At 60.6% G+C, this 25,783-nt stretch overlaps 1 protein-coding gene across 5 annotated transcripts in view; it reads right to left on the bottom strand.

The window, feature by feature from the left end:
* The window catches only part of COL13A1 (collagen type XIII alpha 1 chain), a 141,252-nt gene extending 116,989 nt beyond the window's left edge, over positions 1 to 24,263 (bottom strand). For all 5 annotated transcript variants that reach the window (XM_062213967.1, XM_062213969.1, XM_062213971.1 and 2 more), the window contains exons 1-2: positions 23,970 to 24,263; positions 7,891 to 7,960 (exon numbers count right to left, since the gene is read on the bottom strand). In XM_062213967.1, coding sequence (XP_062069951.1) covers positions 7,891 to 7,960; positions 23,970 to 24,263 — 364 coding nt within the window. The remainder of the gene's footprint in view (positions 1 to 7,890; positions 7,961 to 23,969) is intronic.
* Between the last annotated feature and the right edge of the window lie 1,520 nt (positions 24,264 to 25,783).

The following is a 25,783-nucleotide window of genomic DNA, read 5'->3' as shown; positions in this document are numbered from 1 at the left end:
TGCTTGGGCCCTGCATCCCATGGGAGACCAGGAGAAACACCTGGCTCCTGCCTTCGGGTCAGCATGGTGTGCCGGCCGCAGCACGCCAGCCGCGGCGGCCATTGGAGGGTGAACCAACAGCAAAGGAAGACCTTTCTCTCTGTCTCTCTCTCCTCTCACTGTCCACTCTGCCTGTCAAAAAAAAAAAAAAAGTAAATTTAAAAAAATTTAAGGTAAGCTTATTTTAGTGCAAAAATTTGTGAAACATATGCATCTTTTTTTATAACGTACATTTCCATGAACTTATGAAAGATGTCCCACATATTCCCTGAACAACATATTGTTTTGTGTTTAAGTTTGCATGAGTAAATTACACTGTACAGTTTCCCTTGTCACTGCTTTTCTCCCCTCCACAGGCCCTCAGGTGTTTAAGAGCGGGTGTTCAGCCTAGTGGTTAAGGTGCATCCCATATTGGAGTGCTGGGCTTCAATACCCAGCTTTGGCCCCAGACTCCAGCTTCCTGCTAATGCAAATCCTGGCAGGCAGGCAGCTGGGCTGGGAGGTCTGGTTGATGTGCTCACGTGCCTGGCAGGTAATGACAGCCGTTGCACAATCCAGGGCCCTGCCACGTCCCTGCCCCTGCTCCTGCCAGGAAATGTCTCCTTCCCTTTGTCCTTGGTACAAGCAGCACAGACGGATGCATGTGCACGGGGAGCATGTCTCTCCCAGGAGCCTTAGCGGTCACAGCACCAGATGCTGTCAAACTGTTTCTCTAAGTTGTTCACCTCCACATGAGCAAGGCCACTGAGCGAGCAGGGCAACCTGCTCAGAGTCCCCCGAGCCGTGGATTCATTCCCAGCCCAGGCCTCTTCTAGCCTTTCTGGAACCTTCCATCCTGCCTCCCTCCCTTTTTAAATCCCCCTACAAATCTCAGCGACCACCCAGCACTATCAGAGCCGATCTAGGAGAAACACATTATTGGCTGGGGGTCTGGGAGGGCTTTCAGGAGGAAATGGGGAAGAAATTAACTTGGGAGAACTCCCCAGGCATCTCTAAAAGGCAGAGCTGCGGCTTGGGAGAGGCACGGGCAGGGGCAGCTGGCGGGGCGCTTTCCAGCTGGGCAGCACCTGGGCTCTGGCAGCTGCCGGCTGCTTGGACCCTATCCCACCCCAGTTATCTGACCCCCACCTTGGGGGAAGCAGGCAGGGTGGGGTGCGGGGTGGGGGGTGGGCTTCCCTAAGGGCAGGGGCCTTCTCCAAGGTAACAGCTAACTCTCTGGAGCAAGCAGGCTGCCTGAAATAGGGCACCGAGCCCAGGCAGAGCCTCTGTTTGCAGCACAGGTTCGAGCCTGACTGACGGGCTTTCTGATTCCTAAGCACAGCACCCCTGCTGCAGCGTGGCCGGGGCTCCCTGCACCCACAGCCCTGCGGGGTCAGGGAGGCCAGAGATGAGGGGGGCTGGTGGGGGGCAACAGGCCACCCTAGGGGCCGGGGCTTTGACCTTAAGGACATGAATGAGGGCTGTGGTTTAAAGATACACTTCCGGCTTCTGGGTGAGGGGCTGCTCAGAGGCTGCTGTGGTGACCAAGGTGAGGGACAGCGGTAGCCTGCGGGAGGGCGATGGTGGGGCCGCTGGAGGAACCTGACAGAGAGCGATCGACAGACTTCTGGGAGGGGAAGGTGGCGTCAGGCTGAGTCCCAGGACCTGGCTGAGGTGCTGACAGGGAGGCAGTGTTGGAAGGGGCCAGGTGTGGGGAGAGACCGTGGCCCAGTCCTGTGCGCTTTGAGGAGGGGTGGCCTGTGACACGTCCACAGGGAGAGGTTGGGATGCAGGCATGGAAGGCTCCCTCACCGTGTTGGAATCTCATTCTGGGGCCTGCTCTCAAGGGCCTGTAGAATCCAAATCTGATGGTCAAAAGGCGAGGCCTTGGCAGGTGCACCCAGCCTGGGCGGCCTGCTCCTCTCGATTTAAGACAAATCACTTGTCCCAGGTGGCTCTGCCTGGATTAGCCACTGAGTGCCCAGCAGGCCCGTGTTAACCAAGGCAGGGGAAGGTGGGTGGCAGGAGCTCCAGCCCTGATGTAGGAGGCTCCGGGAGGGGGGTAGGATGGAGGGCTCAACGCTCATCAGGTAGGAACAGATCAAGACAGCAGCCCAGTGTGAGCCAAGTGTGCAACCAGGATGCCGCAGGGCCTGGCCAGTGAGCAGCCGGCTTTGCCAAAAGCAAACAAGGACAGTGGGATCAGGCTCATCCCTGGGGGCTGGTGGGACGTGTGAATGCTGGGAAGCCACGGATCATGTTTGGTTAGCTCAGTGGAACTGGCAGGGCCCGGCCACTGACGGAGCGTGGGGCGTGAGGGAAGGGGCGTTGCTGCTGCTGCTGTGGGATGGGGGACCGATTCTCGGTGTCCCGGACGCCTGGTTCCAGAACAGGACTGCAGAGTCAGGAGGGGCTGGGGGAGCGGTGGACAAGGCTGACAGAGCTGAAGGTGTAGCCGCTGCTCGCCATAGCACAAGGAGACTCAGGACGTCAGGGACGAGAGCCATCAAACAGAAAACTCCTTTGCTGGGCCGGCCCTCGGGGACCTGCTTGATGGAATAACCAGGGATGATTCGGGAGGAACCCCTGAATGACCTGCGTGCAAAGCAAGGCTTCTGAGCTACCTGGTCTGGTGCTGCCTTAGGTCAAATCTCCCTAAAATAACCTTCGCTCCTCAGTCCTGTTCAAAAATAGCGCCAAGGGACCCGCTGGTCGGAAATCCGCCTTTGCTGGGCTGACAATAAGGAGCAGGGCCACAGAGGAGGGGTGGGGAGCTGTGGTCTGCCTGGGGCGCCCTCTGTACTGACCGCTGCTCACAACACAAGGATGCCCGGAGGAGCCCAATTTGGGTCTGAAGCACTGGCCACAGGCCCTGCCCATGTAAATGGCATGAAGATGTTGGGGCCAAAATTTGATGCCACGGGAAACAGGGCAAGGCTGGGCCAAGGGAAAGAGTGCAGGGTGTGTGGGCAGCAGCCCTCACCGCCTATGGAAAGTGGCCGAGGCTGCAGAGGCTGTGCTAGCCTGAACGTGTGCAGCAGCTCATGAGAAAATGGAGCTCTGTCCACAAGAGCAGAGACTCCCATTGCTGGGAAGGGCTGCTCCCTCTTCCAAGACAATCTCTGCACCACAGTTAGCCACTATTCCAGAACACAAATCGAACCAAGTCACATCCCTGCTCCCCATACTTTTCCTGATGCCACATCACATCTGGCGAGGATAACACAGAGACAAGATGCTGCTGTCCACCACTCCTGCACTCACTGCAGACATTATTAAGCAATCACTGCATTTCACTGAAGCAGGGTACTCAGCACAGCCCTCCCAGGCAGTCATTACCAATCAATCACTCAGAATGAAAACGCTTCCTCCACCTGACCCTGTGCAATCTTTATGTCTCTTTTCACTCTCATTCCCCATCAACTGCTCTGTGCTCCAGAATCCTTAAAATTGTCTGCTGTAACCAAACATACCCACTGTTTTCTCACTCTTCAGAGCTGTTGCTCATGGTCCATCAGCCAGCCTGCGACACATGTGCTGACTGCTCCCTGTTCCTCCCCCACCCCGCTCCCCAGCTCCCTGACTTCCCACAGGGAGACTGTCCCATCTGGGAGTAGGGCTGCCCCACCACAACTGTCGCCTGGCCTCCCTGGAGCCCTCGGTTGCAGCCAGTGGGACATGGGCAGAAGACAGGCGATCTTTTTTTCTCAAGTCTCTCTCTGGAGGATTGTCGCATAGCCCCCTCCCCCTTCTTCCTGGACTCCTTCCCTTTGGTGCCGGCAGGGAGAGGGTGAGAAGCCAAGTAGCTACCAGTGGCTCAGAGGTGGAAGGCGCAGGGTGAAGCCAGCAGGGCCACCCCCAGCCCTGACCTCTGTCCTCTGGCCAGCTGTGGAAGAAGCCACACCTCTACCTGTTTAAGGCCCCACCCTAACATACGCCCTCGCACCTGCTGCCTCGTTCCTGTGACCAACCCCAGTGCCATCTTCTCCGTGAAGTTTCCCCAGAGTCCCAAGCTCCTCTGGGGCACCCAGTCCTTTATATACACTTCTCACCAACATGCTCTGAGCCAGAGGATGGCCATGACCTCTGCCACCACCCTAGCTGAGGGCCACCCTCTCCTCTTCACCCATCCCTCTCTGCAAGCACCGCTTACGGTGCTCGTGCTCAGTTCTGACCCGAGCACCCCTAGTTGGTCCAGGCTGGGGCTGGACAGGGAAGTGAGCTGCTCCAGCACCTCTGTAGGCCCTGGCTCGCTTGGCGTGCCGCACGTCGCACCATCCCTCACACTGCCAGTTCCACCCAGGGCTGGGCGCAGCGCAGCCCCACCCAGCCCCGGCATGGCGGGCCTCAAGCAGCTACTTCCTCCCTGGCTGGAGCCTGTATTGTCCTGCTCCTCGGTTGTGCATAAGAACAAGGGCAGAGAAGGGGAGCGTTTCCCCAATCTTTGTATTGGTCTCAAGTGGCCCAGGAAGTCCCACGGTAGGGATCTGTGTTCCTCAGGCCACACGCTTTGCAAACGGCCCACACCTCTTCTCTGAACTTGAGGTCACCCCGACCCTCCTAACTGAAGGCTGACCTTCAGCATCCTGCCCCAGGCTGCAAGCCCCTCGCTCCCCTGGCAATGAGCACACGAAGCCCAGAGCAGGATGCTGCAGATCTCAGGCAGCGATAGTTATTTTGGGACAGGGAGGAGCGCAGAAGGATGCTGGTGAGGTCAGAGTGGGAAGGGACAGAGGCAAGTTTTCTGCCCACGATTATGTGTCCCAAGCACTCTGGATGCTGCCCAGGGCCCAGGGCTGCCACAAGGAAGGACACACCCACCACAACCCTCTGGCCTCAGCCTTGTCCCCACAGAGGCAAGCTGGGGACAGGCGCAGGCTTGGAGCCCTGGGCTCCCTCCCATGGCAGCAGCTGCCCTGCGCAAGGAGCGTGTCCTAACAGCGGTGATTGGAGCAGCAGGCGGACTCGGGGTGGGGTGAGGGTAAGGAGTCTGAAACTTATCAGATGGCAGATGGGGAGCAGGAGAAAGAGCCTGGTCCCTTGGAGTGAGTAGTGATGATAATTTGTTGCACATTCGTTGGGCGTCTGTTACTGACATGGCAGGGTATGAGGGCTGGCAAGACAAGATGAGTCACGCTGTGTCTGTGAAGCCCCCACTTCACAATGGTACAAGACCCTCCGTGAGCACCAGGAGCTGGAAAGTGGTTTATAAAGTGGTTTATAACTCGGTTCCCCAGGCAGCCATCACGTGATTCAGGTGCAAAAGTGAGCATGGTGCTCTAGGCACGAATTGGAGGAGTTGCAAACGTTTCCGAAAGTCAGAACTCCATGCTTCCTGTGCACATGCAGTCGGGGGCTGGGTCTGGTGCCGGAGCGGCTCGGCAGGGGTAGTCACGGTGACTGGTCCCATTTGTACAGGGCCCATGTCCAGATTGAGGAGATGGCTCTGGGGGCACCTGCGGCAGGTGACGCGCGTTGCTCTGATTCTGCGCAGACGTGCCCACTCTCCACCTGACTCTCCCAAAGGCTGGGGGGCCACCTGAACCCCCCCTCTGCTTTTGACTCCCTCTGAGGCCTCCTCTTAAATCCTCCCGGTGTCCCCCACCCTGTCCTATGGGCCAAATGGCCCTCTGGGAAATTCTCCACACCCAGGGCTGCCCATCCCCCCAGGCCTGGCAGCCACGTCTGCTCGAACCCCTTCCCCACAGAGGACAGCTTCTGTCCAGCCCTGCCCTCTCCCCATTGTGTCCCTCCTGCCCCGCCCTCTCCTCACTGCCCCTTCCAGGAGGCCAGGGGAGAGGAAGCACTTGTCCAGATCCGTCCTTCCTCCTGCCATCCCCCACCCCTGCCAAACCCCAATCCCCCCAGGTCCTGGCCACCCTGAGCCAGACGCTCTGAAACACAAAGCTGAGAGCCACTGGTACCCACTCAGCCACCAACAGGGAACCTAAAGTCCATCTGACAGCTGCTGTGCTTCCCCGGTCGGCAGGGAGGGAGAAGGGCAAGCCTTTGCCTGGCCATGAACATGAACATTGGGACCGCGTTTGGGAAGGACGCCCGTGCAATTTCAAGTGGGCGAGGACGCTGAGGATATAATCATAGTGCCTGCCAGGAACGGGAGGGGCAGGCCCTCTGCAGGATCGCCTCACTCGGTGTCCCCCAGGGACCTGCAAGGGGCCTGTGATGCCCGCCTTTCAGATGAGGCAACTGAGGCCCAGTGAGGGCCACCAGTGCTTCCGAAGGCACAGAGCTGGTAGGTGTCAGAGGTGAAATCCCGACCTGTGTCTCCCAGGCTTCCAAATCTCCCGCATTCGATGCTCTCAGCAAAAATCAGGTGCAGTGGGGACAACAGCCGCCCACTTGAAACTTGGGCCGCCCCAGGAACCCTGACGTATTCGGGCGCTCTGCCCGGATCCCATCATCCCACCTCTCCCCCGCCTCATCTCATTAATCTTGGCGCTCCTCTCCCGAAGCCTTCCCAGGGCCCAGGGCCCAACCTCCAGAGGGAGGGCGCTTCCCAGGGTTTCTGGACACCCTTTAATTAACCCGGACGACCCTCTCCTGACTGTGGCCAGCTGAATCCCTTCACGCTCTCACCGTCTCCGAGGCAGCCTGCCTAAACTGTGACGCCCGGCCCAGCCCACTCACTCCGCAGTGAGCGTGATCCCTCCAATCCCCATATGCTGAACAGCCGTCGGCCTCTCTTCCCTGGCCTGGGGAGCTTGGGTGAGGGTCCTTTAGCCAGAAGAGAACCTGCCGGAGTGGCCCGTCATGCCACCTGCCCAAGGAAAACCCTCTGGGAGTCCTAGAATGTGTTACCTTGACTCCCCCTGGCCTGCTGCCCCCACCACCAAAGGAGTGTGGCCAATTCTAGTTAACCGGTGGAGCAATGGAACTCACTCCTCTTTCTCAGGAAAAGTCATGGCAAAGTTTTCATGAGCCCTCACCTCTCACTGGCACTAACAATGCACTTGAACCCAACACCTGGCATGATGTCCAGCCCAGAGCAGGTGCCCAGTGCACACACTGGATCAGCAGACACGGAGAGGAGCACTAGAGCAGGCATCCTTGGCCGGCAATCTACCTTACACGTGAGTGATCGGCAAACGCGGAGTACAGGTCCAGATCAGGAGGGTTAACTGTGTCACACCACATCACCTTGCCACCTTCAGCTCGGGCCTCCCTCTCACAGGTGTGAGCACATCTGTGCGTGTACCAGATGCCACCACACAGTGAGCAGGCACTGCCCTAAGCCACTTGGCCAGGGCAAACAGCGTCTTAGGATTCCCGGCCCATTCATTCAGCTAGCAAACATTTTTGTGGGCCTGCTGTGAGACCCAAGAGGGAACGTGACGCACACAGTTCCTGCCCTCAAAGGGCTGGTCTTCCTTCTACTCTGTACAGTACACCGTGATTTCCCAGCTGGACCATGCCCAGTCTCTTATCTGACTCACCACAACCTGGCAGTGAATCAGGTGAATCGGGCACAGAGAAGAGTTTCTGAATGAATGAATGAGTGAATGAGTGAATATTTGCTTGAATGAATGAATGATGAGTGGATGGACGCATGGATGGATGGATTGATGCATGCACACATGCATGGGTGGACAGACGGATGCATGGATGGATGGATTAATGCATGCATGCATGGATCAGTGGATGGACAGATGAGTGGCTGGATGCATGCATGCATGGTAGATAGGCAGAGCAATCAGTGAGCAGATGACAAGCAATCATCCTAGATGTTGTCATTCCCATATTTGATTGGAAAGCAGTGGCCTGAGTGGGTGCAGACGGCAAGGCCACAGAAGAGCCTCCGGCGTGGGTGCTGTCCTATGAGCACCAGCCTCACCCACTCACACGGCAGCTTACCTGGCGGGCAGTTACATCCTGGAGACATCCTGGGGGCCTCCCGGCGCCTCCGCGAGTGGAGCTTCCATTTCTGCACAAGGAGACAGACGAGAGGAATCACCAGGAGCTCTTAAACCAGCGGCCCTGGGAAGCGTCAATGGGCTGGTGGGGAGGGGCAGAGGGGAAGGGGCCACGGTGGGGAGCTGGCAGGCGGACTGTGTCTGGATCAAAGGCTGGCAGTTAACGGCCTTCCCCTGGCCACCAGGCGTCTGGGTAATCAGAAGCAGACGGGCAGGCCCAGCTTGGTAATCTCGTGTCTGATGTCTTCAGAGTGCTTTTTAAAGAGGTTAACCCCGACCACGGGGCCCTGTAAACCAGCTGTGGCCTTCCTGCACCCCCGCACCCAGGCTCACAACGACATGTCTTTCTCAGCTCTCTGCTAATTGTCCCCTGTCTCAGACCAGGCTCCTGCTGGGTTCTGAGGCGGGGCCAGTGTCTTCTGTTCTCCCGGTGGCCCTCCCAAAGCTAGCACAGGCGGGTTGGGAGGAGGTGAGGAGCAGGGAGCTGGGACAGCCCTCCACACCTCTCCATCTAACCTCACCAGCTTCAATTCACTGAGCCAATCTGGAGGCGGAGACTCCAAAGAGGCAGGATACCCTTGACCTTGAAGGCACTGCCATGTCCACGGCGGCAAATGGACGAGCACCTGCAAAGTGGGCATGCATGGCAGGAGTCCTGCGGTGCTGACCTCCATAGGAAGGGCCATGTGCTACATGCCTTGTAGAAGGGCTCTTCCTTGATGCTGGCGACAAAGTGGGCCAGACCAGCACTGAGGCCAGCGGGACACCCCTGGAGCCACACTGCCCGGGGCTACTGGGGTTCCCAGGCTGGGGCTGGTAAGAGTCCCTCCCTCACTGAGCTGCTGGGAGGACTGAAGGTGGTGTATCCGCAGAAGGGCTCCTGGGGAGCTCTGCACAGATGTGAGCCACTGGTGAGCTCACCTGGCAGGTGAGGAGCCCAGAGCCCAGGTGGGAGCCTGCAGCCCAGCCAAGGTCACGAGTGTGGAGGACAGAGCTGGGATTCCATCCTATACCTTCTGCTGCTGTGCCTCACTTAAAAGCAGGAGGCCTCAGGGCCAAGTCGGCCTTTAGATGTACTTCGTTTGGTTCCCACATTGATTCTATCATCATCATCATCATCATCGTTATTGAATTGTTGCCAGCATTTTGAAGTTGGGTCGTTTTGGCCACAAACTTACACTTCTAATTCCTCCAGCAGAACTGAAGGCTCTGACCCCACAGTGCGTGTGAACCACCAGCAACGACAGAGCCCAGCAGTGCACCTCACGCCGCACCCCGACAGACAGCGGTGAGCAGTCAGGACGCAGCTGGCTCCACCAAGCCTTTCTCCAGCATTCACCCCCTCTCCACCGCAAAACCTGGCCGTGCAGGATGAGCCAAGAGAGGTAAAGACAGGCACGTGGGAGTGTCACAGGAGCTGATGTCACCTTCGGTTTGTAGTGGGGAGGGGAGACCGGGAAGCTAACAATGGATTCAGAGTAAGCTGGGGTCTGTCAGGGCCTCCCTGTGTGCCGGCCCTGAGCCCATTTCATAATCAAACCTAAGGGAGGTTGATAAGGGACCTCGTTCTCTATTTGAGGAGACTGGGGCTCGGGGAGATGGAGGGACGTGCTGCAAGAAACACAGCCAGTGTGGGGAGGGCCTGAGCCGTGGTCTCATATGCAAAGTCCATCCTGCTCAAGAAAGGTGGCACGAGTGCCCCAGGGCGGGGGGCAGCATGGTGACAGAGAAGGCAGGGGGCGCTGGGGGCCAAAGGGGGCTGCTCGCCAAGGCAGACACAAGCCTCAAGCACAGCTATTAGGTGGGTGGACACTGAGGCCTGGCCACAGAGGGGCTTAGGGTAGCTACCAGGCCAGCAAAGGACCCCTGATGCCCAGCTGGGAGCCTGGCTCTTCAGTGCCACTCTCCAGAAAGGGACTGTGTGGCTGTCTCCACAGGCCTGCTGCCTGGCAGCCCGGGGGCACGCGACAGAGCGAGTCTCTGCTGACAAGCCAGGGCCAGCGGGTTTGCAGCACTTAGCGAAGGCTATCGTCACGAGGGTTCCTGCTCCCTCACCTGCAGCACCGAGCGGATGCTGTCATGGACTTGGTGCCTGCCCGTGGAGAGGGTACAGGGATGGAGGAGCCTGTCCTCACGGGACCATCCTTCTCATGGTTAACAGGGAAGCAAAATGTATCAGACGGCAATACATGTGCGGGAAATGAAGGAGGCCAAGTGGACAGAGCGGGACAGGGGTCTGGGAAGGTCCCCATGGAGGGGCGGTGGGAGCAGAGACCCGACGGAAGTGAGGAAATGAGCCATGTGGTATCCAGCGCATAAGACACATGGTGCCTGGAGCAAGTGTGTTCCAGGCAGAGGGATCAGCCAAGGAGAAGGCCCCCAGGCCAGAGCGACATGAGCTGATCAGCAGGTAGTAGCAGAGACCTTGAACTTGTCACACGGATTCCTGCCATTTTGGTGGCCTGGTGAGAGCTGGTAGTAGCCGGAGTGGTGCCATCCAGGCTCCCCCAACCAGGCCACTTCTTCCTTAGCTGCTGGGTGTGGTGGCTGCTGATGGCTGAGCCTCTCTCTGGGAACTGCTCTTAGCTGGAGGCAGCGGCCTTGGCCAGGGCCATGCCCACCCCCAAGGGACAACCCAGGTTCAATCACTTACAGATACAGAATGCAAAGACCTGGGCCCTTTGCCTCAATGGGGACGGGCTCTGAGGGCCTCCCCAGCTCCAGAGCGCTCACGGAAGCAGCGAGGCCTCTGTCCAGCCTTTCTCTGTCCAACCCCATATCCCTCCCTCCCTGCAGGGTTGACCCCCATAAGCCATCTTGTCATGAACTTCCACCCTGGAGCCCCTTCCTCTGGGACCTGACCCAAGACACAGCTGCAGGTGACTGCCACGCGGCCCAAGCCCTCGCTGAGCCTTATCACCATCCTGGGCAAGAGGCAAGCAAGATCAGTCCCCAGCCAAGGAGCCTCAGCGATAAGCCACAGGGGCTGGCATCCGGGTCCTCCAACATCACGCTTTGGTTCCCGCGTCTACTGAATTCCCGCTCGGGGTGAAATGTGGTCTGAGGCATCCGGCTGACGGCAGACTTCGGCCTGAGTGTTGAGTGGGACATGGTGGCCGTGCCACCTGGACGGGACAAAGGGACACCCAGAGAGCTGGTACACTATTTCAGCATGTATCTGCGGGGTGTTTCCAGAAGAGAGTAGTGTTTGACTCAGCAGGCTAAGGAGATGGCCAGCACCCATGTGCACAGGCACCACCCATCCTGTGGGGGCCTTCATAGCAGAGGAAGGAGGAGGAAGGGGGATCTCCCGGTCTCCATGTGAGCTGGGCGGTCTTGTCCCGCCCTCAGCCACCCACCGTCCTCACACCTGCAGTGGCTCCCTGGGCTTTGGTCTACACTGGAGCTACAGCACTGGCTGCACACTGCGGGGCTTGTGGGTTTCTATAACCATGCTCTACCTTGGGCAGCCAAGATGCCACCACCACTGAGATGTGACAAGGCCAAGAGCAGCTGTGTAGGGAGGTGACAGGTTTGAGGAGCTGGTGGAGGAATCAGGTGCACAGTGGCAAGGCTAGCCTGGAGCTCAGCAGAGAGGCCTGTGGGAACCAGGGACACCATCCAGAGGGCAAAGTCCCCAGGGACACGGGCACGACACAGCCTATTTCAGGGCACAGGTGTGTTTTCCCGGGCTGCCCGGTGCTTATTTTCAAAAGTTTTCAAACCCACCATCACCGCGATGCTCCCACAATCAACACCCCACCCTCCAGCCCCAACTCCAGCTCAGCCCCTCTCACCCTCCTACTCCAAGGATCCTCGTAGCCTGCAGGAGCCGCAATCCATGGGTCCCATCATCTTGGCACTTTGGCACCTCGCCACCAGGCTTCACGTTCCTCCCTGCCCAGCTCAGACTCTGGTCGCTGGTCACAGCCACAGCCCTGTCTATACCCTCAGCTGCCCGGATGCTGCATGCCGCATGCTGGTTCCCTCCCCCCACATACACACCTCCTTCCTCTCCATCCCCTTTGCTGCTGCCTCCTCATGTACTTGACATCTGGACGCTGGAGGGACGTGGGGGCCTGCCAGCCAGGGCTTCCCCTCTTGCCCCAGGGGCATCGGCTCTCCCACAGACCTTGTGGGTCTCCCGGCTTCCGAGCTGTCCATGTGCGATGATGACGTCCCCACTGTGCCTCCAACATGGGCCTTCCCCTGAAGGGAAGCTGTGCCATGGAGCAGCCGGCTCGACAGCTCCACGCTCAGGCATCTTAGAAGGAGCCCTGCCTGGGCCAGCACCGTGACAGGTTAACTGGCCTGAAGCACCGGCATCCCATATGGGCTCCGGTTCTAGCCCCAGCTGCTCCTCTTCCAATCCAGCTCTCTGCTGTGGCCTGGGAAAGCAGTGGAGGATGGCCCAAGTCCTTGGGCCCCTGCATCCACGTGGGAGACCTGGAAGAAGCTCCTGGCTTCGGATCAGCTCAGCTCCGGCTGTTGCAGCCATCTGGGGAGTGAACCAGCGGACGGAAGACCTCTCTCTCTCTCTACCTTTCTCTGTAACTCTTTCAAATAAATGAATCTTTAAAAAAAAAAAAAAAAAAAAAAAAGGAGCCCTGTAGACCTGAGCTGCAGATCTATAGATCTATTCCTGACCCCAGCCGCCCCTGCCGCTGACTGTGTCGTCACAGGTGGCCCCAGCCGCCCCTCCCGCTGACTGTGCCGTCACAGGTGACAGCAGCTGCGCCCTGCCAGCTACTCACAGCCTCAACCATCTCTGGTGCCTCCTCCCCTCACCCCACACCCACGTGTCAGAAAGACCCTGTCTCCACAGCCAGCATGACTCCCTGGTCCGAACCACCTCCTCTCTGGCCCCAATACTGCGATAACCTCAGGGGCCCCCTGATTCTGCCCTTGTCCCTACAGAACATTCTTGATGCCGCCATACCTGCCAGGTTTTCTCCTGCCACAGGGCCTTTGCACTTTCTGGTCTCCCAGCTATGCACCTGGCACACACTTGGGGAAGCCTTCCTTACCTCTCCCCCACCAATATATTTCCTACTCTCCTTCCTGTTTTATCTCCTCCTTTGGGGCGCCGTGCATGTGCGTATGCATGTGTGTGTGTGTGTGCATGTGTTACTGACCTTGTGTGCTGCCCCCTCCACCACCAGGACCTACATCCCCGCAGCATGGGCACTGTTCGGTGCTCCTCACTGTCCTAACCCTCAGCCCTACACTGAGGCCTGGCACACAGGAGGCCTCAGTAAGTGCTGCTTGTTCACAAATCAGGACACAGCCTACTCCTGATTTCTGGTCACTCCTGCACCAAGTAGGATCTGGCCTCACTGGGCCACGGTGCCCTCAGGTGGAGCTGCGTGGCAGCTGCCCGCTCTAGACAGTGCTGGCCACGCCAGCCCCCACACTGTCTCCATGGCCAGCATCACCTGCTGAGACCACCGGCCTGGCCCCTGAGTTTGAGATCCTGGAGAGAAATCCCCAGGCTGAGGCTCAGGGGTGAGAGGTAAAGTCTCTGAGGCCCCGGCCACCCTGGGCAGGGACACTTCCTGCTGCCTCCCCGCCGGCAGCCAGGGCCCCCTGGAATGCCCCGCGTGGCCAGCGCTGAAACACCAGCCGCCTGCTGGGTCGCGGCTATTAAAATGCCTGTATCAGTATCAAAGGAAGACGCTACTCACTACCCCCAGAGAATGCCGCTGCAGCCCGGCCTGGTTTATGGGCCACTCTCATCCCCGGGCCTCAGTCTCAGGGCTCTTAAAGGGCCCCGGCTCAACCTGGGCCTCTGTCAGTTGTGGGGTGGGCTCACGCTGTAGTGTGCCAGGGAGGGGGCAGAGTGCCAACCCAGAGGGAGAGGCTGGGGAGCTCTGCACTGCATCTACAGAGCGAGGCTCTCACCTCCCCCGCTCCAGCCTCCCTCCTGCATGCCGGTGGGAACAACACAGGGAAGGCCACCTTGGAAAGCAGGACGTACTGATCAACGTGGGGAGGAATGACGACGCAAGAGTTCATACCCATAGTGACAACTCACACATACAGAACCTCTCACACGCACTGCCTGGGGATTAGTGTACGATTCCCACTGGAATCCGCCCGCCTTGGAGGCTGCATCTTGGGGTGCCATGGATAGTCCTCCAACTCCAGTGCCTACAGGTGGAGCTGGCAGTGTTCACGTGAGCTTGACCCACACTTGGGAGCATCAGGGCCTGGGGGTCCAGTCCCAGCTCTGTCACTGACATGAAAGACCTAGCCCTCTGGCCTTTAGTTTGCCATCCATAAAATGGGGCTAGTATCTGCTATCTGCTGGCCAGCACAGGACAGCTACTAGGACAAAGGAAGATGAGAAGAGAAATTGGTGATCAGGGGTAAGGAAGGGCAAGCACTTCCAAGCCAAGGCCACTTCGCAGTTAAGCTGAGGCCAGCCCTGTCTCCTCCCACCTGCTACAGTGACGCTGGCCTGGCCTCCAGGGTCAAGTCTCCAGCTCCTGCCAAGCCCCTCCCCCTTCTGGGACACCAGACCCTCCCCGCCACTGCTGCCCCCAAGAAGGAGGACAGGGAAGGTCCTGCCTGCAGCCCTGCCTTCTGATCCTGAGGACTACAAGTAGAAAGAAGAGGAGGTGCCCATTGACCCAACCAGAGCAGGCATGGCTCTGGCACCTGTGCCAGCATCCTGACCACAACACCTGGCACAGAGCAGGTGCCTGATCCATCTGCTAGAGCCCTTTCGGCATCCTGCAGCAGGACTGCCCCTGGGCTGGCCGCCCTGTCGGAGGCTGCGCCAGCTCTAGTGTCCCTGAGCCAGGCTGGAAATGAATGGCATTTAGTCCACCCCTCCAGGCCTCATCCCTGCAGTCCCGGGAGGAGATGGGCTAAGGCTGGGCTTTGGCAGAACTGCAGGGGAGTCTGTTACAGGGACAGGCCCTGAGCAGCCACAGGCCCCAGGGCGCAAGCGGCTCCACACACACGGTGGAATCAAAGGGAAGAGATCGGGAAATGAAGACGCCCAACCCACACCCCCAAAGCTGGACTCACCCACTCTGCTTCCGGGGCCTTGCGCTGGGGGCCGGGGTGGTGCAGGAGGCGGGACTTGATCCCTGTCCCTCCACAGTGCTCTTTGTGCACAGACTTGGCGCCCGATCACAGACTCCCAGGGCCACGAGACAGGGGCCCGAGGGCCTTCCGGATGTCCTGGCTGCCTCAGCCTCCCGGTTTCTCTGGAGCCACAGACAGACGCAGCTCAAAGTCTCGGTGAGGAACACAAGCATGAGCTTCCCAGGCTTCACGGGAGGAAGTCCTCCCTTCCAGCTAACCTGAGGCCCTGCTGCTAGGGTGGGAACCGGGCTGGCATAGGGCCCAGGACCTCATGGCAGTCAGGGGCCATGGTCACCTCTGGGGCCTGGCACACAGAGTGGGAGGGGCTGAGGGTAAGGGTCCTGGGCCGGGGCGGAGGGGTGTCAGGTGCCTCTTCCCTCCTCTCTTCCCAACCACAGGTGGGCACTGGGCACCCTCCATGTGCCAGGAGGTGCAGGTTGGGGAGGGGGGGAGACCTGTGATCAGGCACATCAGCATAAACAGACCATCGTCCTCAGCGCTGCAGCCGAGAGGTACCAGGCACCGAGAGCCAGTTACAGGCATCCTAGGAATCAGAGCCAAGCTGTGATCTGGGGACAAGCAGCCAGCTAGCTGAGGGCCCAGGCCTCCAGGCACAACGCTGTGATCACAGGAGGCAGGCTAGCAGCTCACAGCCAACCCCTGGACCAGGACACTAAGACAGGGGAGGGGAAGCCCCCTGCCGGCTAGCGCTCGGCCAGCACGGACAGAGGCAGGATTTGCACCCAGGACCCTGGCTCAGAGCCCAGGCCCCTCCACTTCATATCTGTGACAGGTGTTGACGCCTTCAAGGAGATCCGAGTGGCTATCACCAGACTGCTGGGCTTGGCTGAAAGCACTTCGCACTTTAACTTTTTTATTCCAAAAAGCAGCTCTCCTAAGGAGAGGACACTGATTATCTCAGACCTCACTACAGAGGTACGACCCCAGGCACGCAGCCGGCGGACGGCTTGCCCAAGGCCACACAGCGGTCAGTGGGGCTCGCCTTGCACCCAGCCCTCTGGCTCCAGTGTCTGTGCTCCGACACTCGGAAACTGAGCCTTGAAACCAGAGGAGGCCCTGAGGCTGTGCCTGTGGACCAGACAGACCCCATCGAGAAATTTGGTCTCTAGCCTACCAGCAAGGGGGAGTGACTGAAGAATTCTAATCACAGAGACGGCCTGACGGTGAATCTTTTAGAAGACTCCCCTGGTGACATAAGGGGCCGGGCCCCGTGGGCTGGGCAGGGCCCCGTGGGCTGAGCTGGGCAGGGCAGGCAGTGACAGTGAGGACAGGTGTGGAACAGGCTGAGAAGGTCCAGGCTGTGGGATCTGGGGTGGGCGTGGCTGGGGGCGGGGCCTTCACAGAGAGGAATGTTGAGGAGGTGGGACTTCCTGCTGCTTCCAGCCCAGCTGGAGGTGTGGGGTGGCAGGGCTCTGATGAGCAGTAGGACACACATGACAGCCAGAGCTGTCCAAGCATGGAAGAGTCGGCCGCATGAGGTAGCAAGCTCCTCGTCACTGAGGGTGTGTAAGCCTAGGAACTAGGGTGGCCATGGGGGATTCCTATAAAAGCCTTCCTTCCAATGCTCTGGTTCTATGGAGTGGGGAGAGGCTGCAGGTGGCAGGACCACCCCCCGGCCTCCCATGTCACGAAGCCTCCCCACACCGCAGAAAACCTCATGTGCCGGGGGGAGGGAGTGTGGGCTGCTCCTGGAAGAGCCCCAGCTGATGCCCTGGACCCAGCCCCCTCTCTGGGTCCCTGTCCCCAGAGGCTGCTCACAGGCTGCCTTGTCAGAGCAGGACTGGAGGCCTGTGGGGTGCCTTCACAAGGCATGGGCGGCTTTGCAGAGGGTGTGGAGGGGGAGGGTTTCCCCGGGGTGGCAGAAGCCCAGGCCCCGCCACAGCCTCTGGGGGCTGCAAGGTCCCTGTCCGTACAGAACAGGCAGGAGGTTGGGGAGGGCGGGGGCAAACGTCAGAGCCAAGGCTCGAGTGAGGAAGGGCCACGATGTGACCCCAGGCAGCCGGGAGGCTGTGGAGGCTGGGGGTGGGCCGGGAGGGGTGGGGGTGAGGAAAGGAAAGGAGCGGAAGGGCAGAGACCCAGCCCGGGGTTGGGGGTGGGGGTGGGGGGCGACTCCAGCCACGTGGGCTTTCTGGAAACCCCACATGAGTTCCAGGCGGGGACACAGGGACCCAGCATCGTGCTTGAGGGCCGTGCCCAGCCTCTGGGGCGGGCAGTTCCGCGCCTTTGTGCTCAGACTGGCCCTGCCCTTGTCCTTTGCAGGACCGGGGAGGACCGTGAGGCACCCGCAGCCAGCAGCCTCCCCAGGAGGCCCCACCCAGGGCGTGTGCCAGCACGGGGCTGCTGCTGGGGCCTACTGGCAGCCCACGTGACACCTGGGCGGGCCGGGCTTCTGCTGCCCTGACCCTCCCCACCTGGGCCTCAGTTCCCCCGGAGGAGCCTGCCTGCTCCCCTCAGTGAGGACTCAACAAGCCGCTTCTGGGAAGGTAGAATCCAAAAGCCATGAGTCTCCTCCTGGCACACCTGCTGCTTATTTTAGCTTTGGGGGAAACAGCAGCAGCAAATCCTCATGGCTGACTCTTCAAGTCCCCCGGGCTTTCAGACTGCTTCCGGCACAGAGGGGCTTCTGTTGACCCCTCAGTGTGACCCTCGTTGCTGCCACCCCAGCCCAGGCTGCTGCGGGCATGGGCCGTGCATAAACCCTCTCTGTCTTTCTCAGGGACTGCCAGCCGGGGCTGCCCAGCACAACTGCCATGGGGCTTCTAGAACATTCCACTGCCAGAGCCGCCCCCCCCCCCCAACAGGGATGAGCACTCACATACAGGGAAGGAGGGCAGTGAGGTGTGCTCTAAAAGCTCCCAGGTGATGCTCATGGAGCTAGCAAGCTGGTGCTGGGCCAGGTCCAGAGATGAGAAGGAGAGGAGGGTAAGGGGTTCAGTGACCGCACAGCTTGTAACTCTGTCCTGCTCCAAAGGTGGACATGTGAGCGGCTGGTACAGATGGGCAGGAAGACATTGTACAAGCAAGCAGAAGAAGGAGAGAGGGGGTAAAGCAAGGGCTGGGTGAGCCAATAAAACTGGGATGGTGGCTTAGACAAATATTCTGCCTGAGGGATGTCGCTGTACCTTGGGAAGAGACCCAGGTTTGGTGCTCAGCTTCTTAAGCGACCAGCTGAGAGCCCAAAAGACAAGGCCAAGCCCCTTTGTCCCAGGAAGGCCACGGTTGCACACAGGACTCCCCGAAGGGTGCTGCTGGCACGACCGGAGACAAGAAGCATCCTCACTGTCACTCTAACAGGCAGCAGCGCAGGCCTGACGCCAAGGCAGTTCAGCAAGCGCTCAAACCGAACAGGACAGGGCCCAGGCCTGGCTGACTGGGCCAGCAACGGCAGGGTTAGAGGGGCACAGAGCACACGCGAGCAGCTCAGAGTCCCAGCTCCAGGGCTGCGAAGCCAGGGTTCAGCGCCTGCTCTGTGCCCCACTCGCTGTGTGGCCTTGGAAATATTGCTTAACTTCTCTTCTATAGGAAGCTAATAGACTCCACAGCATAAGGGCAGTGTGAGGACTTAGGGCAGCCACCAGTGTAAACCACTCTGAACAACACCTTGCACATTGTAAATGCTCAGTAAACTCAAGCTGGTAATACAAGCCGAGGCGTGGTGCAGCCCCATCTCTGCTCCATCAAGAGGCTGCTCCTATGGAACCTACACCAACCCTGTGAGCATGGTGTCACGTGCACTTACCACACAAGGACCCCGAGGCCCAGGCCACGCACGAGTCCGTGTGACCCCAAACCCCTCTTCACTAGTTTGCACCCCACTCAAGAAATCCTGCCAGGCACCCTGGGCAGGTGAAGATGAAATTCTTGATCTTGGAGTGAGCGGTGGGGAGGGGTGGGGTCCCTAACTGCTCTGTCCAAGTGGGAGCACATCCCACTGAGCCACCCCTACTGTCCCAGGCAGGGCAGCCGCAGCCTGACTCAGCAGTGAGGAGGTAGTCGTCTCCCCCTCTGCCGGGGAAGGCCCCCACACCGGGGTGGAGCCTGCTGCTGGCTCTGGGTTGGAGTTGTGGGGGGGCATCTGGCTGAGGCCTGTCCCTGGCCCCCAGCAGGGGAACTGTAAATCAACACATGATTGTGAGGGCTGCCTGCCATGTGCAAAGTCCTAGGCTACACTTAATACAGGACCCAGATGCCAGCCCGCCCCTCTCCCTGTCCTCAGGCTGTATGAGATCAAATGCCAAGACACTGAATGACAGAAGTTTGGCTTAGTGACAAAGACATCTGCATTCCACACCAGAGTTTGATTTCCAGCTCCTGACCCCCGCTTCCTGCTAATGCAGACCCCAAAAGGCAGGATTCAGGCCGCCCTTATAGGAGACCTGGGCTCAGCGCCCAGCTCCCAGGTGTGACCTGGAGCAACCCCAGACGTTGCAGGCATCTGGGGGAGTGGACCAGCAGACAGAAGTCCTTCTCTCTCTCTCTCTCACACACACACACACACACACACAAATAATAAACAAGTGATTTGAAAAGAAAGGCAACAGAGAGCTGGGACACCGCACAGGTGTCCGGGGCTGAGCCACAGGTGGCCAGGAGAGTTTATCCTGTGCGTTGCCTGGATGGGCTGGGAGCGGCAGCCCGACTGCTGTGTTGAGAGGGAGACTGAGGCCTAACCCGGCTCCATGGGAACGACGTGTTGAGTGATTAGCAGTGTCTGCCATGGTCTGGGACGAGGGGAGGAAGCCAGCAACACCAGCTCTGTCCACTTATGTGAGCTCAGCATCAGCGCAGCCAGCAAGGGCTCAGGGAGCGGGGGCAGGGAGCAAGCCCCCCGGGGTGAGGGTGGTCCACGAAGGCTTTCCAGAGGCCATCCAGGGGCAGGTCTGGGACGATGAGGACTAAGGGCAGAAAGCAACTTTCAAGGAGGGGACGCTGCACTTAGGGCAGCTCCCAGCTCCCCCCTCCAGCCCAGGGGTCAGCTGTTTGATGAGGCCGCAGCGGGCACAGAGGCTTCCTGCTAGTTTAAAGTTATCTGAAGAAGCTGGAAAGTTATAGCAACTCCCCCCTCCCCAACTTTCTCCATAGTAAGTGCTGCTCTGCATTAAAAAAGAAAAAGGAAAACAAAACTCAGAGTGATAAAGTGGCTCTATCTCTTGAACACCAATCAGGAGCCAGCAGCAGCTTCAGGAACATGGTACTAAAAGGATTCCTGAGGCTAGATGCACTCCAAGGGGACATGTGCAGAGCAGGCTTGACACGGTGGGGCGCTGGCCACATGTGCGAGCGCTGAGTTCCAGGGCCTGTCCACTCCCCGAGGACACCTGCACTGTCCCTGGCCAGCACCCACTGCGCCCTGGAGAAGCCTGCTCTCCCCCTCAGCCCAGCATTCCAGTCCTTGGAGGCCCCATCCAGAGGCCCACAATTCCACCTGCTGCTTCGCTTTCTCCCCTAAACACCTCCTATGATGGGTGAGAATCCCTATCCCAACTGAGAATTTTAGGGATGAAGGGCTCTGCTCAGGGATCCTCAACCTTTTAGCCCAGAAGCTCCAATCCTCTCCCCTGCCAGGAGATCCCTCGATGCCCAAAGGAATGGGTCACAGCAGGATGGAGGGACGGTGGCACCAGTCCTCTCTATAAAACGGGGCACCATGAGGAATAAAGGCGATCTACCAGAAACACGCACAGCGCCAGCCCCGGTACACTTACACACGCCAGATAACCGCCCCTCCTTCTTAGTGTTGGGCATGGGGAGTCTGCCCGGCACCCCCTGAACGTGGCTCCAGACCCCACTCTCCTCCCTGGGTCTCCACAGCAGATCAGGCTCTTTTAACTCCCATGCTTGCCTCTTCCACTGCACACCCGCTGCCCAGGCCTAGGTGTCATCTGATCGTCTCCATTTGGGATATTCCGGGTTCTTTCTTCACAGCAAGCAAATCACATCACAGGCAGCTGGAGTGCTTCTTGCGGGTCCCAGCCCGGGAGGGAGGTGCTGCGGGGAGGGGGGGGGGGGGAGGAGACGGCGGGAGTGGGGGGAGACTTGAGTTCTGAGGTCTCCAAACACCACTCCTGGCTCCCGACCGAGCTGCTAAGCAGGCTGCCTGGCTCCCGGCTCTGACCCGCCCTGGCCTGGGCCCCCGCTGCTCAGATCTCCTTCCTGCCTCCTCCCAGGCCACCCCTCCTGCGGGGTTTCCTCATCTTTGCAGACACTCAGTCTCTGCCCCGCCACCCGCCCCCCGCCTGCCTGGTGTGGGGGCCTCTGAACTCCTGTCCCAGGGCCACTGCACAGGCCGTGCCCACCTGGGCTGCCTTCTCACGCCTGTATTCCATCCAGCCCACCTGCCCCAAGGCCTGGCTGCTCCCCGTTCTGGGGACCCTGCTGTGTGCACCCCTTTGGTCCTCAGCAAGGCCTTGGGTGATGGCACCTTTCAGTGCCACCTGCTGAGGGTCTCGCAGCAACCCCGGGAGGGCCTGGGTTTTCCAGAGGAGGAGCTGAAGTGCAGGGGGATTGCCGAAAGCTACTGACCAGGGTCTCAGCACCACAGCCACCACGTGCAGCCCTGCCTTCTGCCCTCCTTTCCACCCCCAGCCCAGGCCATGGTCCCCTCTGGGCTATATTAGCCTCTTCCTGGGCCTCATTGCTCTGCCCGTCATCAGGTCTCTGTCAGGGACATAACCGCCTTCTTGGCTGGGGCCACCACCTAGGCTCCCACCCCCCGGGGTGTCCCGGATTGCCTTCGGCCCCCTAAGGCAAACCCTTCCCTCCCACTCCCAGCCTTCACTGCCCCCTGAGAATGAAACCCTGCCTTCACTGCCCTTTGGCCTAGACAACTCCCATGCACCCTTAGCATCCTTCCCCAGGAAGCCCACTGTGACTGCCACCACTCTGAGGCTATGTTCCTGTACAGCATTCTTCCATTAGTGTAGCACTGTCCACACAGCACGGCCACTGCTCATTTTCTTTTGTGTCCTACATGCCAGAAAGTTGAGGAGGGTATAGGTGGCCTCCCACAAGGCCTGACCGACAGCTGGCTCAAAGTAAACACCGAATGCATGGATGGGTGAATGAGTATAGACACAGGAAGGGGGCAGGGCACAGTGCTAAGGGCACTGTACACAGGCCAAGAGGCTCAGGTTCCGGCCCTGGCTCGCACCAAGCCACTGCAGGCAGCCTACCGCCCTTCTCTGGCTCTCAGTTTCCCCATCTGTAAAATGGGGCTCACACCAGATGAGCTCTGGGGTGACTTTTGGCTCTGGCAGGTGGGAATTCTGCAAGTCAGGAGGATAAACACGAGGCTGAGGTTTGGAGAGGAGGAATCAGCGTCTCAGATAGAACAGTCACCCCAAGGCCCTAGAGCCCGCGCCCGGGGGTGACTAAGGCTTCGGCAGAGAAAGCAAGGATCTGGGAAAGAGCCTGGGCTCGGCCTGGCCAGCGAGAGGGCCTGGGAGAGGCTTCGAGGCCAGAGAGGAGCTGAGCCTCAGCCTCAGGGCCAGGTGCCGGTCGGCAGCAGTCAGGGCTCTCAAACACCGGCAGAGCCGTCACCGCCCTGACACCGAGTCCACCGGCTGCCAAAGGCCGTCCGCCTGCTCATCAAGTCGCCCCACGCCCAGGCCCAGGGGACTGTGGGCGGCCCAGCGAGCCCTGTGGACTCCCTGGGGCCCGGCAGGGCGTGGGAATGAGCTGACAGCAGCACACGTGGGTGCACCACCAGCACCAGTAACTCGCTCTGGGGCTGCCCTCTCTGCCTTGGCCCCGTGACCTCCCTCTGCCTGACCCCCTGGGAGAATGGCTCATGCAGGTGCCAGCCTCAACCTGGCAGAGTGCCTGAGAGGAGCCAGGCTGCAGGGAACCAGTGCATCCTGCCAAGATGGCCACAGCGCCCACCACAGTCAGAGTTTCAACGTTCGCCGTCATCACTAGCATTTTGCAGGCTCAGAGGGGTTGCAGAGTTTCCCCAAGATTGCAAAGCTGTTAAACAGCAGCGTGGGCATGAAGAGCCAGTGCCGCTGGGCTCCGCCACCCTGCTCTTTACGGCTCCATACACCTGCACCAGGTAAGAGGTCCCTCCCATTCCTTCCCCGTGGATGCCTTGTGCTGCCAGTATGCCCTAGGTCCCCAGGTCTCCACCTCTCAGGACCCACAGTTTCCTTTGATAGCACGTGCCGCCTCCCTGGGGCGGTCACCCACTTACTGCAGTCTCAAGGTAACCACGGCTAAGAGACACACGAGGACCATTTAATCCACTTGGGAAATTTGGAGAATGGAAGAAAACTCAGCATCCTTTTCCCAGAAAAACACAGAAGCAGAGCACCGACCGTCTGCGGCCCCTACACAGGGCACCCGGCTTGGGTGAGAGCCAGGCGCAGGGAACAGAGACCCGGACCCCATCCTCAGCAAGGACAGTCCCTCCGTCCCCTGCAAACCCTGGGATAACTCTTTCCAAAGTGACAACAAAAGTCAGGCAGCGCCAACCCTTGCGGAGTGAAGGGGGAGGACCACCGGGCTCAGCAAGCCTCAGCCCCGAGCCTCCTGGCACGCTTCCCACCGCGTGGGCGCCAGCCGGCTCTCACATTGCCGGGGTAGGGTCCTGGGATTGAGAAGTGGCGCCGCCCTGCGCCTCTGCCTGCCCTGCCTTGCTCCACCTGCCCTGGCCGGCGCATCCAGCGCTGGTCGCAAAGGGTGCCTGCCGGGGCCGGGAGCCCGGGAGCCTCGCTCAGCCGACCGGGTCGACCGTCGGCCCGCGCCGCGCCCCCACGTCCCGCGTCCCCGCAGGCGACATGAGCTGGCCCATGGTGCCCGGGCGGCGTGGATAACGAGCGCCCGCGGGCACCGGCCGGTGGAGAGTTGGGAGGTTGCGCGAGGGGGCGCCGCGGGAAGGGATAACAGCCAGCAACAAAGAGCACAGACCTCGTCCAGCAGTTGGTTGACTCGTCCCAAAATAGCCGTCTCCATTTGCTGCTCTCCACGCTCCGCTTCCAGGCGCAGGACCCGGGCCTGCAGCTCGGTCGTCCGAAAGTGGGCGAGGAGGCTGAGCGCCAGCGAGCACAGGGCCAGCGCCAGCAGTCCGCACGACCCCGCGCTGGGCAGCCGCGCGCAGCGCTCGCTCCGCGCTGCCGCGGGCGCCGCCGTCCCGGGCGCGCCCAGCTCCCCCGGGCCGCAGGCTCCGGCGGCCGCCGCTTTGCCGGCGCGCTCCGCTACCATAGCCGGGCGTCTTGAGAACCAATAAATAAATAAATAGAATAAATAGAGGCGAGAGAGCGGGAGAGGGCTTGGGTCGCTGGCTGACGTCCCTCTCCTTCGCTCCCGTCAGAGAGACGGAAAACTCAGCACCAGCACTGGAGAAGCCCAAAGACACGGGCTGCGGCCACCGAGGCTCGCTGGCCGGCGCGAGGAAAGAGCTACTTGGAAGGCCGTCCCGAGCGCGAGGACGCCGGGGGCGTCTGCCGGGCCGCCCGTCCCGGGGTCTGCCGTCCGCGCTGGGGTCCGCGCCGTCGGTCCCACGGGGCGTCCCGCGTCTGCCAGTCAGCCCGCTTCAGTCCCCGGGCGCAAGGGCGCGCGCGGAGGGCCCCATGGGCAGCGCCGGGGCCGATTCCGGCGCCGCTGTAACTTGACACAGCCGCGGCGGCCGCGCGGATCGGATGAGCAATCCGCGCCGCTTCCCAAACCGAGCTCTCCCGCCCCCGCCGCCCCTGCGCTCCCGCGGGCCGGCCGCCCGGATTTGTTTATTTATGCAAACCGGCCGGGTGGGGGGCGTGGCGTGCGGGGCGCGCGGCCCCGCAGCCCCTCTCCCGCGCTCCCGGCCCCCTTTGAAGTGACACCGGGGGTTATTTATAGGCAGGAAGGGGTGAGCGGCGGCGCAGGGGCCGCACTTCGCTCCCTCTACGCCGGATCCGCGGCGAGGGCCCCGGGCCAGGCACCGCGAGGTGGCCTTCCAGGCCCCCGGGCTGCGTTACGGGCCGGACCGCGGGACGGGTGTCCGCGGTGTCCCTAGGCTGCTGCGGCGCCCCCGGCCCGACCCCTCAGCCCTGGCTTGGGTCCCCCGCGCGCGCCCACCCGGGAGGGCGGTCCCGCTCGGGTCCCGCGGCTCCGTCTCGTTCGGCCAACCTCGCCCGGTCTCCGAGGCGCAAGGGAGCCCTCCAGGGGGCAGCAGAGCAGGCGCCCCTCTCGCTCTTCCAGGACCGAGCCCTGACCAGGTTCCCGGAGATAAAACGCCGAGCCGAGGGCCTGATTCCGGGGCACTCGAGGCGCGAGTCAGCCCCGTGCCTGCCGGTCCCGCCCGCTGCCCTTCTTGCGCGCGGTGAGTTGAGCCCTGTCCCACGGCTCCCGCTGCGTGGACCAGCCGGCCCTGCCTGGGCAAGCGAGGAGCTCCTACAGGCGCTCGCGCCCGCTGAGGGCTGACCCGGGCGTTTCGCAGTCGCCCCCCTTCTCGGGTCCCCTCCCCTCTTTGAGCCGCATCTGCGCCCCGGAACACTTGATCTCCTTTGATTCCTGGCATTCCTGCGAAGGAGACAGGGGCGCTGAGCTTTTGGGGGAGCAGGGGGCGCGGCCGGCCTTTGAAATGGGGGTGGGAGTGAAGGTGGTGGCGGCAGGGGTGTGGAGAAGCCGCCTCACAGTGACGGGGCGCGCCGGGAGCAGTCTACACCGCGCCGTATCCTCGCGCATCGGATAGGGTGTGGCACGTCCCGCGGCGCGGACCGTGCTTGTAACGGGGCTGGGGTGTA

Source organism: Lepus europaeus, chromosome 17, assembly GCF_033115175.1.
Source record: "Lepus europaeus isolate LE1 chromosome 17, mLepTim1.pri, whole genome shotgun sequence".
Lineage (NCBI taxonomy): Eukaryota > Metazoa > Chordata > Mammalia > Lagomorpha > Leporidae > Lepus > Lepus europaeus.
The sequence above is the reverse complement of the archived record's forward strand: the minus strand, read 5'-3'. Positions and strand labels throughout refer to the sequence as shown.